This window comes from Anser brachyrhynchus, assembly GCF_964034855.1.
Source record: "Anser brachyrhynchus genome assembly, chromosome: 3".
NCBI classification, from domain to species: domain Eukaryota; kingdom Metazoa; phylum Chordata; class Aves; order Anseriformes; family Anatidae; genus Anser; species Anser brachyrhynchus.
The window spans coordinates 28,715,001-28,727,764 of record NC_137696.1 but is presented as its reverse complement, the minus strand read 5'-3'; the positions used below and the strand labels follow the sequence as shown (position 1 = coordinate 28,727,764).

Genomic DNA, 12,764 nt, shown 5'->3' with positions numbered 1-12,764 from the left:
TAGAACATTTTCTTCTCTAGGTTATAGTAGAAAGGAAGAAGTAATTCTCTTTCTTCAGCCTTGAGTGGCATTTTCATACTTTCCAATTCAAATCGTTGAGGGGGTTTGTTTTTCTTTTGTCTTTTAAATCGGCTCTGCTGGCATAAGTAACATCTGGGAAAAATTCTACAAAAAATGTTAAATGACTGGTAGAGATATAGTGGATACATTATCTATATTAATGTACACTAAGAAAAACAGTGTCAGTTACAAGCTGTGCAAAGAGCAGCTGTGTTTTTTTTTTTCCCTTGTTTCCCCACAGTATGAGGGCAGGAAAACCAACAACACTAAGACAGACACAGCTGATGGAGCTTTTCAACTTGCCAGGTATGTCCCTCACCATTTGTAGCCTAATCATACTTACCCTTTTCCCCTAATTTCCTCATTGATTTAATTTTCAATTTAGATCCATTACTCTCGTTTCTAGCGCTACACTCTTAGACGTGAATTTTCTGAACAGCAATGTGTGAAGTGACTGACATTAATTGCACTTCTCACCGAGAAATGCTTAAGAGTCTGTGAAATAAGAGCTTAAGCAATTTTGACCTTAGCTAGCCTGGATGTGCTGTCCTATGAGAGTCACGTCCACTTTCTGAACTCCAACCAAAATCCCATACAGACCTTGCTTCTGACTTCATGAGGAAAATTCTACACTGGAATAAAGTCATAGCCAAGAAGCTGTGTTGGTTTCAACAAAGTTGGTATGAATTGCAGAAGGACATGTGGTGAGAGGAAAGAGTGGAGGACATGATTACCTGCAAGGATATCTGCTTCCCTCTACGTTAACCTAGACCTGCACACTGAGTCAGCTTGTACCTGACATTCCCTAAAGGCAACGTTTATGGTCTAAAAACCTGCTCCAAGGTAATGTTACATTAAATGAAATCTAAACAAAAAGCTTCCTATATTCAGAGCCTTGGGATTATTTGATGGATTAACAGACAAAAGAAAGTAAGTCATCAGCACCGCACACAGCCACATGCACACCCAAGGTTACAACTTGCAAACAGAAGCTACCCGTTCCCCAGTTGTAGCCTACCGTGCCTTTATCCTGAAGGCACATCATCAGAGTGCAGACATCCCCTGTTGCTTGATGGTTCACCAGCACCATGGCTTCATCTTCCGATACTGCTTTAACATCATCACCCCATTCCACTACTATTGAAAAAGAAAAATAAAAGGTAAACTTTGTAATGACCACATTGCTAATTTCACTATAAACAAAAAAAAGACCTCCACACCCAAACACTTATAACAAGGAAAACCTACATGCTACATGTCAATTTAAATTGGCACATAGCATAAGATGTGCTATATTAGCAAGACCGTTTCTCCAAGCAAAGGGTATCCAGCTTAGTTTTAAATTGCATGCATAGAATAAGAACAAAACAAAAATACTCTATCAGGACATATGCAGAGATTGATCTTTTTGTCATTACACCATTCTATATCTAGGGTCTCAAAATTACGTAAGGTTTTGACCCAGCTTTCAAATTCAACCATCTTGCCTCATTAGATTTATTTTTTTAATCATGTTGTAAAAAAAGCTTTTTTTTATTGTTTTTTTTTTTAAAAAAAAAAACTTGGCAAGTTTGCTGCATTTCTACACGTACAACTATTAAGCTACTCGGGTAAAAGAAAAAAAAAACTTTAGTTGGAACATTCTGTTTAAAACACTACATTAAACAAACTCAGTAATTCAAATCAAGTTAGCTGTAAGCAAGAAAGTGGGTTCAGAAAATGAGCTGCTCAGGTGACAAACTATTAGGTCACTATTTTGTAGACCAGAGACCAGATACTCCAGTGGCAAGAATGACATCAGGAGGAAGCCACAGCTGTTGATCATCCAACATCTACACTCACTAACAAAACTATGCTGAGGTGAGGAGGAGGAGTTAAAATCACTAGTTGCATCATTACAGAGAAAATAAATAGAGAGTAGAAGGCCTCCTGCAGAAGAACACAGGATAGAAAACAAAAACGCCTGCCATAAATCAAAGACCAGCATGCACCTAATGCTCTTACTGGGGCAAAGAGACCAAAGAGCAGAGTCTGACCCTCGTCAACAAAAGAGATGGTTACTGCAGCTCGAGGGGAAGGGGAAGGATGGAAAGGCTGAGCAGTTCTGTGAAGCTCAAAAGGAAAAGTAAGATGCATTGCCCATGCACGTAGGACATGAGTATTTTTCTGTATTCGTTCAGGACCTCAAGTGGTTCTCACTGGCTATTATCTCCATTTCTGACCTCAAAGGCGATATGTCAGCTCCACTACTGGATCTTTAGGACCGTTAAGAAAGGTTTTGTTAACAGGTCTCCTGGCAGCAACCAGCCCTCCCTGCAGGACAAGTCAAGGGTTATACTTGTGCTGTGTTCCCAGCTGTAGTTTAACTGAGGAGAAACCCATAGGCTACGCACTGAAGGCAAGGAGCAATAACCCATGCATAGCTTCCCTGTCCTCGCAGAAATCCGATTAGCATCATATATTTGAAACTTGCTGCTTATTTTCCATCAGCTCCAAAAGCAGTATGATCTGAGACTTAAGCACAAAGTAAAATAAAAAAATAAAATAAAACACTCTACTTGGTCACAAGTAGAGGGAATCAGACTACAAATACAGAGAGGGGAAGCCTGTTCATCCCATAATGCCCGACCTTCCTTCTTCTCCCTGGCAAACTAAGCACAGGTCCTTCCTAATTCTTCTCAATGTGAACTTTGAAGATCATCTTTGTTCCTCCTCCTTGATTACAAGCAAATTCCCTCCGATGTCCTCTCTAACTCCATGGAAGGTACGAAACACCTGAATGCCGCAATCTTAGCTGATGAGGCAGGTGCACGGTCAAGTATTTCACATTCCTGGGCATGGCAGTACCCAACAATGCAAAAAAGTCAGACGAAAGAAAAACCGTCTTAAAGGAAATGTATCAAGCCCACTTTGGAATTATTACTTCAGCAACTTTACTAAGGAGCCAATACACAAATAGTCATACTTAACTGTAGCTTTCCAACAAAAACTGAAGTACTAAAGCACCAAAAACTAAGCACTAAATACACTGAGCATTTGCAAAATAAGGTGGCTCACAAATGTCTAATTATTACCAAATAAAACCATTTTACTTCTAGATCTGTCATTGGGGGTGGGGGAATCTTTACCAAAGAGACTTCCTTGGAATACATCAGTTTATATTATTAATCACTTCTACCACAGAACAGTTTAAAAAAAGCAATTGAAAAAGAAACTATTTTTAATCTTGGAATGCGTTTCACAGATCCAGCTTTCTGAAGGATTAAAGTAAAGTTCATAACAAAGTCATGAGAAGTAACACACAACTGAAAACAACTGAAGAGGAGAACTTATAAAGCTTGTTTTGCCAAAAAAAATATATATATATATATATATATATATATACATAAAAGAGTAACATACTAGGCAAAGACTAAGAGGTGACCTTGACATTTTCAGATAGGTCCCAGTCAAGTGAAAACAGGGAAAAATAAGCTTCTGCTGCTGCCTAGAGTATTTTACCTGTTCTTGTTAGATATAATATGGGGCAAACACTCAACCAGCTCACTATGCACTAACGAGTTTCAGCAGAGATGTAGTACCAAGGTGAGTTCTGTGGCAAGGTTAACAAAAGTTTCATTTAATCCTTTAGTTGACAGACAAAATGAATTGAGTAAATCAAGTGGTAAGACTAATAGCTCAACCTCTGCAGCTCAGCTGACAGGTAGTAAGTTATTAAATCACAGTGATTCAGCTGTACATCCCCTAGCTTCTTTTCCCTCTGTCATTTCTCCTCAGGCAACCTGACTGTCTCTTGTGCTTAATATCGTTTTATGGTCAATTGATTGAGCTGATTATCAAGGAGAAAAGAAGCAGTTTGTACAAGCCCTTCACATAGCATTTCTGGATGGGAAACAGAACAGCAAACCACAAAAGTGTGCAGAAGAACCATTGTCATTACCACATTTTTTTAAAGAAGAAAAAAAAAAAAAGCCATCTAGCTTAAATTCACAGTGCCCTTTAAACTCAGTGGAGGAATAAATGTCCCTCTCAGACTTTCCCACTGCTCTCAAGTTTTCAAAATGAGCATTTTTCTTTCAGAAATACTTGTGCCATTACATTCCTCCATTCCAATTGGAAACACTCAAATCAAAGCCTCAGATGCATGGCAGCAGAACGAGGAACAGTGCTTTGCTCCACTGTAACAAGACAAAAACAGTTCAAAGACAAATATTTGTTGCTCAGGGTGCCCGAAAACCAGCAAGCATTCCTCCACAACTTGCTTGTATTGCCAGGACACATTTTATAACGATACCAGCTCTGTGTCTACAGCCCTGTAACAAATTTCTGTAAATGTGGTGTAACATAGTGAAATAATATAAAGAGAGGGAGGAGCAGGAAATCAGTTTAACCTGGTAATTTGAAGCCATGGTAAATTCAGTACTGAACAAATCTAGTAATCCTGATGAGTAATGAAATCTTTTACCAGCAGGAGCGACACAAAAATGGCTTAGCTGTAAGAGAGACTTCATTTGTGACTTAGTTTTGTAAGCAAAAGGTTTCTCCAGGAAAGGATGAAGACACAGCATGCAACTGCAAGTAAATGCAAGACAGAAAGACTTTTCCTTCCAAGTCCAAGATGTACACAAGTCTCTAAAACCAAGAAAATATTTCATAAAATGAGCTGCAAGCTGAGCTTTTTATGATCTAATTCTTGCAAAGCTTACAGAAGAAAATAAAAGCAATAAAAGATTTTTTTTTTTCACATTGTAACTCAACTATTGCACATCTAAATGCAGCTATGGAGAGCTGTCAGAAGACTTGGCTGCTTTGTAATCATGTCCTTAACATAACTGCATGCATGTAAGTGATGCTATGAATAAATATTCAAGCACTCTAATTGCAGCATGTCATTAGGCTGTGCAAATCACTACTCAGCTAGCTAGCAATTCAGCAGGTTTATGTCGTACTTCAGAACATACCTGGCAAGAATGACAGCCTAGTATTCTGCACGTTGTCTACAGGTGAAGCAGTCCTTTGATTTGCATAGCAATTAATATGAACAACTTCACTTTGCACACTGCACTTTAAAACGTCAAAAGTGTTTAAGATTTTCTATCCCTGCCTCTTCATTATAGTTAATAGTTGCACTACAGTTTGTGCAGTAAGAACCAGCATTAATTTTATTGGCAAATTAATGACTTAAGTTCGAGTGAACACTTGGGCTTATTATTAAGAAATCACATTGGGTTTCAACTTCTTTCTCCACAGAGTTGGAAAGCAGAAAAAGGAAAACCTCCTTCCAGAAATTTCAACAGCCATTAGGAAATGTGAAGGAACCAGACGCAATTCTCTTACCAGCATCATCCAAATCTGAAAGCTCCCACATTAATTCCATAAATAAAAAACATGAAAAGACCAATGCTTATGGCAAGGTCAGGGAAACTCTAAGTGTCCTAATTGCATTATTAAAAACCCAAACGCCATAAACACTTCTTTATCAGCGAGTGTAATGATAGGAAAAGGGGTAACAGCTTTAAACTAAAACAGGGTAGATTTAAGGTTATATATTTGGAAGAGATTCTTTACTGTGAGGGCGGTGAGGCACAGGCTGCCCAGAGAGGCTGTGGATGCCCCATCCCTGGAGGTGCTCAAGGCCAGGCTGGATGGGGCTTTGGGCAGCCTGGTGTGGTGGGAGGTGTCCCTGCCCATGGCAGGGGGTTGGAACTGGGTGGGCTTTAAGGTCCCTTCCAACCCAAACAATTCTGTGATTCTATGATAGAACAGTTAGATATATCATCTGAACATTATGATATACATAAATGTGTAATTGATTTGGGTATCCACTTTATTTACCTTTTAGATTTTCTTACACACAGTATTCACAACCTTCTCTACAAATCAGAGAAACTAAGAACTTCTTACTCCAGAACTCCCCACCCCGTGGTTTATTTTTCTTCCGATCACCTGTAATCACATACATCCATGAAGCAAGACTTCAAAAAAAACAATTCAAAGAAGCTGCAGGTTGGCAACGCTTAGAACTGAACAGTACCAACTTTTGTGGTTTTTGCAAAGCTTTAGTCACAAACAAATGGCGTTATTAATGGACAGTCTCCTTTGCTTCCTCAAAAGTCACCCTGCTTTCAAAAATAAGGGACCTTATTATCATCTGCTCAGTAGTAATTGTAACTCATGACAACTGGGTTTCTACATTTTAAACATCCTTCCTCATGCTCCAGCATTTGTATTTGGCAAGCTTTTTACTTTACTGTTGTTCACAAATGTCCAGTCAAAGCATGTTTCAGCTAGAGTTGTCAAAGTCATTTGTGTCTCCTTTACAGATGGGATTCCTTGATAGCTGGCATTAAGAAATTGCACTCCTGGCCCCGTTAAAAAAAAAAAAAAAAAAAAAGTGGATAAAGACATGCTAAGGGTGTTTTTTTTTCACTTCCTTAACTAAAAGGCTAAAGGCATTTGTCTCTGCAAATTGATATACCTGCCTATGGTAGAAGAAAGAAAACCAACAATGGGCTAAGCAAATTAGCACACAATTAGTTTTGTTTTATTTTTAAATAAATATTTTAGGGTTAGAAGGCATTTAAAAACCTCTATATAAAATCAGACACATAATATTGGAAAGAGGAAAAAAGCTCTTCCTACCCTACCCTTTCTTTTCCAGATTCACTTTTACTGCCAAGACCACCTTCGTATATTGTCTATGTACACACAAGGCACACAGTAGATTAATAAAAGTACTATCCAGAAAAGGAAGGAAAGGATGTGCATACGACATCAGATATCATTAAACTCAGCTTCACTCATTATCTTGTTTTTCTTATTAAAGAATGTGTCTTTACTAACAAAAGTATTTTAAATATTAATGTAATTACAATACATACACCTTAAGGTTGTAAAAATAGCTTCAAACAAGATTTTGATACCCAAAAAAATGTGTCTTTTACAGCTAACTCAATTCAGGCCTCCACTGAGAAATTTTTCTTATTTCCCCTCAAGAAAAACACTTATCAGAGAGAAGCAAGAGAAGAACAAGCTGGGGAAGAGAAACCCACAAATAAAAGGAGCCTGTTGTACAGCTTGTGTTAATATACTGAGTCGGGCTCTTAGACGTCCCAGTCACCACCGTAATTTTCCTGTAGCAAACTATTTCACGCTCCTCCACATTTCCCTTTAGGAGCATTTCCTTTTGCTTTCAGTTCCATTCTTTTCAGCTTCTACCTTTTAGGACTGAAATTTACAAACTGCTGCTTTGTGGAGAAGAGGACTGGTGGCCACAATATTTATGCTGTAAGTCCATCCGTCATCTTATTGCAATTAACTGTTAATAAGAGGTGGTAAAAACAAGTGACAATTAGAACAGAGATGCCCTGTCTTGTATCTCACGAACCCAAGAACCATCCTTTTCCTAAAGCACAGCAGTTCCATTTGGAAAGAGCCCCTGGTGATGACTACTTTTGAGCATTGACTTCATTTTCCTGGAATGCACATTCAAGACCTCATGGGCACAGTTTTCTTGAGTTCTGTAATTCACTGGCACAAGAGATGATGTTTGCGGCTGAAGAGAGGGCTCATTCTTCCCACGTGTGACTGAGAATCAATAGAAATGAAACCTTAGCTCACCTTCAGTGAAGCGAAATCTTTCACTGACTTCAGTACAGACAGCATCATTCCAAGAGCTGCTTCTCTTCGTAATTACACAAGGCAATCAGTTAGCACGATAAGAGAACTTGTAAAGTCAAATTCTGTCAGGACAGATGAGCTGTGCGGCTCCAGATGCTTAAGGCATAGTTCCAATGTATCACCCGTCTTACGAGGATGCATCTTTCACTCGACATACCCTCCGTACTTGCTGGAGGTCTCCAAAAGCAACCTTACACCACTCCCACAACTCTGCTTGAACTACAAGGCACTGAAGCCCTACTACTTCTCCTTCTGACCACAGAAACTGGAACCCTGGTCGTATACAGCGGTTACCACTTCCAAGTGGAGGCAGAAGATGGTCAGTGCTCACAGCCTCACCATCCACATTCCCCTGCGCAACTTGCACACTGCCGTTGATGTCGGTTTTCAGGGCTATGCTGGTAACAAACCGCAGCAGCCGAGAAGCAATTCGGCTGCCTGCTTTGCTGCCTCTATTATTAGAAAAGCAACTCCAAGACTGAAGAATGGGATGGAGCGCTGAAATCCTTTTGAAGTACCTCGAAGCTCATGAGTCAGACCACTTGCAGACAGAGCCAGCTGTACAGCACGTTCCTCCCCAGTGACAGATAAAATGCATTAAACATTAACTACCCAGAGGAACATCAATGCATTCGTGAAATAATATAATATCTTAAAGCCCTAATACCTAACATATTGCAGATGATACAGTGGCCAGAAGAATCATTATTTGTTTAAAGCCTAGAACAACAAGAAGAAAAACAATGGGCCACTGTCCCAATTTTTTCTTGCTGTGGAAGAATAATTTTTCATAATTTTAAACACATGAAATGAAACATCAGAACAACAAGTAAAGGTTATAAAGGCAAACTGAAAAAAAAAAAACAACTAGGCCAGAATATTAAAAGAATCACAAGGAGTTTCAAAGGACAGACAAAAAATGATTTAATTAGAAGCACACGACTCAGATCCTTCTAAGACCTTGGTGACAAACAGTAAATACACTACAGATGAACAGCTATCGCTTCAGTTCATATTTAAAGCTGACAGTAACATGCTGATCATTCCTAGTTATATTGTGGAAAAGAAACAATTCATGTTCAAAAATGTGGATTTTTAACATTATCAAAGACACACAATTTATGGGACTGCCTTTGAGATTACTGTAAACCAAAAGGAGAAACGTAGGCTAGCTAAAGATGGCTTTTGCTTTTTGCTGGCTAAATATTTGAAGGATGGCCAACAAGCTGTAACACCATAATGATGGAAGTAAAGAAACATATTTATGTAACACAAACACCAAAGAGGCTCTGAATAGATGGACCTCCGTTAAGTTCTTAAACTGATAAAAGACAGGATTTGCAGTTTACCAAGACTATACAACGTTACATATCAAAAAAGAAACCTGCCACAAGTCGCAGGGCCCACAAGACTGCTTGTATGGAAAAAATGTTGTTTTGAAAAATGTTGGTCCATGTGTTCTTTTGCTTCCCAGAAAGATATTAAGGATATGAAAATTTTAAACAAAAAACAAGACATGGAAGGTTTTTCTACCAGTTTGCACTTTGTATCTTTCAACTCCACAGCACAGACCACGATGGGAACACCACAGTCAATCCCTTAACTCAGGATATCTTCATACACATTTCCAACTGCTGCATGAGCTGGAGAACTTGCTCCCTCCTGGATTCTCGTCAGAATAATTCAGAGGCAGGCCCCCTGTACACACAATCTCAAAAGAACGTGAAATAAAAAAGAAGGAAGGGGGAAGTGTCGTTTACAACACAGAAAAGGGATATGGCACTCTGAAATTCAGTATGATGACACTAGGACTTGAGCTTTAAGATGGAAAGTTGCAGGAGAAAGAATCATCACATCCAGCACAAAGTCCAGCTGGAGGCCCGTGACCAGAGGTGCACGCTATGGGTCAGTACCAGCACAGGCACGGCTCAACATCTCCGTCAGCAACCCGAACGACAGGACAGAGAGCACCCTCTGCAAGTTTGCTGCAAGCCTGCAGACAACGCAGAGCCGGGAGGAGCGGCTGGTACGCCAGATGGCTGTGCTGCCATTCGGGGGGATCTGGGCAGGCTGGAGAAATAAACCAGCAGGAAATTCACCGTGTTCAACAGGGGGAAATGCCAAGCCCTACACCTGGGGAACAGCTTTGCAGAAAAAGGCCTGGTGTCCTGGCAGACAAGCTGACCCTGAGCCAGAAGGGTCCTCCCCTCAGCACTGGGGAGGCCACACCTGGAGTACCGGGCCCAGTTCATCCTGCAGCAGGAACAGCCTTTAGTCACAAAGCACATTTCAAATAAGAACTGGCACGGTTGTTCTGTCTTATTGCTGACACTACTGCTGCAGAACTGCAAAGATGTAAATGCATTTGAAGGACAGTTCAACTCTCACTGATGTAAGATGCAGAATATGATTCACCTGGCACCACCAGACCAAGGCAAAAAGTGGGGTCAGTAAGCAACAACACTATCTTGAGGCAGCAAAGCATTTGGCCACAACAAGGCATTGTGTTCACTGTTGTAATATCTTCAGATAGTTATCCAAAGATGAAGAACTTCAGATCTTCATCTGTATCTTTATCTATATTACAAAATATGGCAAAACAAGCTACTTCACTGAGACTGTTTTGTCTGCATGTCAAACACTAAGCATGCAGGCAGTTATATCTGAATTAAGCAATTTTTACTTACTCAAATACCAAGACATTCAGATTACTACTTAACATTCAGATTTAGCCATCTACCACCTACTTAAACACAAGATTTAAAGATTAGAGTAGTAGTAAGCAAACAAAAAAGCACGCACATATTCTTCTGCACTGTAAAATGGGAGGGCCTCAATTATTTCCCCTATTCTTTTTCCACCGTCCCTTATTTTCCCTGTTAGGCAAGTTGCAATGGCTTTCTTTTGCTTCGCAAATATTAGAGCAGTATCACGTGAGCATCTGTGCTGGAAATTAAAAGGAAAAAAAAGGGGGTGGAGGGGGGACAGCACTATCAGAGGTATCAAGAAGATGGGATGACAGCAGCACCAGCTGAACCAGAATGAATCCTTATGGAACTGTGCTCTGCTAGGCTGAAGTCCCATCAACCCAACATACAGAGCATAACCTGCACAAGCCACCCAAGTTGCTATGAGTTACTTCAAAAAACAATAAATCCTTGCTATAAATGTTGTGTAAGCATGTGCCACACACACTGCAGAACCGCTGTTTAGGCAGGGATAGGGCGACAGCTGTTTGGTTTGCTGTTTGTTTAGGGAAAGCAGATTTTAAAGAAAATAAAAATTATTTTCTAAGAGAGCGCCCTGAGAGCACGCCCTCTGTCACAACTAAACTACTGCATCATTACAATAACCTGAGCTGTCTTTGCAGAGTCAACTGCTACACGGCTGAATCTACCCAGGGGCATTATCACAAACTACAATGCTATTACTACAGTTTCCTTTTGAGTCACTGGCAATGGTATGCATTACTAATTTGATGCTGTTGCTTGTCTTTCCAGATGTGAAATTCCCTGTGAGGCCAGAGCAGAGTCATTCATAAGGTACTTCATTTCCATCAGCTGTTAAGGTGGCTCCACAAGCACAGCTACTGTACCAGTAGGTGTAGGCAATGCCAGGGGTTCATGGCCTTAACTGAAGGGACACTTCTCAGAGCGTGTAATCAGCACCAAAACTCAGTGCATCCAAACCAACCATGTGAAAAATGCCTTCAGGGAAATGGCGTGTGCAAAGCAAATGACTTGTGAAATATCAGTCCTGTTTCCTCCAGAGAGACAGCTACCTTCTTAAAAGCAGGGGGGTGGCTGAAACCTGCTTCACAGCCTCAGCTGTTAAATCCGAGGATATTGATTAAGAGAAAGAGAAGAAAGCCAACTAGCTGGCCTAGTGCAAGCTGGCTAAAGCAAATAATCAACAGGCCATCCTGCAGGACCGCAGCACTCCCATGGTTTCCATCCAGCTGTCTGGCTGCTTACGCAGACTTGTGCAATGCAATGCCACTGGATTTGCCATGAGGAATCAGAAATTCTCCCTATCACAGAAACAGTCTGCATTGCACAGTCCAGAAAAACACAAATACTGGGGAAACTGGACAAAGATTCCCCTGGAAAAAAATGCAGCCACAAGACAGAAGCAGCCTTCAAACAAGCAGTTGGAGAAGAACTGCAATTCTGCTTCAAGAAGAAAAAAAAAAAAAAAAAGACAATAGCAGAGTCCAGTGGCTATAAATAAAGAATAATCTACCATCATTAATAGGAAGGTAGGCAGATGTCACCAGCAGGTTTAATCAGTTTTTCTTTTTTCCCCATACTGGCACATAAAAGCAAGTGCTCACATCAAAGCGGCTCCAAGAGCAGAGTAAGGGAGAAGGCCTGTGGCAATCAGAAGGGGTGGCTGCAGCTCGTGCACGGCAGTTATTCCATTAGCTCCACTGAGATAACGCTACGCAGCGTGCCCAATAGTTAAGGCTGCTATTAATCAAGGGTAATCTGCAGCACGTTCAGAGGTATACCTCTCATAGGGGATTTTTTGCTTTTAAAGCGGACAGATTCGAGGCCTTACTGCTTGTTGACAGCAGACCCAGAAGATCTGACGAAGGAACTTGTTATAAAAAGTTTAAGTATGTTCTGTGGTGACAGCTGCACAGCCCAAAACGAACGCCTGATAAAATCAGCACGAAGTTTTCATGGTTATTTAGGAGGGAGCAAGCTCTGTTACAGCAAAGCTTATCATAAACTGCTGCTCAGGGTGGTTTTTCGTTGGTGGTAGTTTGCTTAAATGACAAGTGAGGTATTTGGAAAGGCTCAATGCTAGGCATACAGAAGTTTATGGCACCACTTAGTCCAGGCTTCCGTGTCAGGCCAGTTGAAAACATGCCTTCAAACTGCAGGTAACTGGTGGTTTACAGCAATGAACACGCTCAGGAAGAGATGGCTAACTGTTCTCCTCTCAAAACGTGCAGACTGCAAGCATCCTGTATCGTTTCAAGGAATCCAGAACAACTAGAAACTTTTCAGATGTTTTTT

General features: G+C 40.5%; 1 protein-coding gene across 4 annotated transcripts in view; it reads right to left on the bottom strand.

Moving 5' to 3' along the window:
- The window catches only part of LPGAT1 (lysophosphatidylglycerol acyltransferase 1), a 67,997-nt gene that overhangs the window by 39,829 nt on the left and 15,404 nt on the right, over nt 1-12,764 (bottom strand). For all 4 annotated transcript variants that reach the window (XM_080586308.1, XM_080586309.1, XM_080586311.1 and 1 more), the window contains one exon: nt 1,079-1,197. In XM_080586308.1, the coding sequence (XP_080442434.1) occupies nt 1,079-1,197 (119 nt within the window). The remainder of the gene's footprint in view (nt 1-1,078; nt 1,198-12,764) is intronic.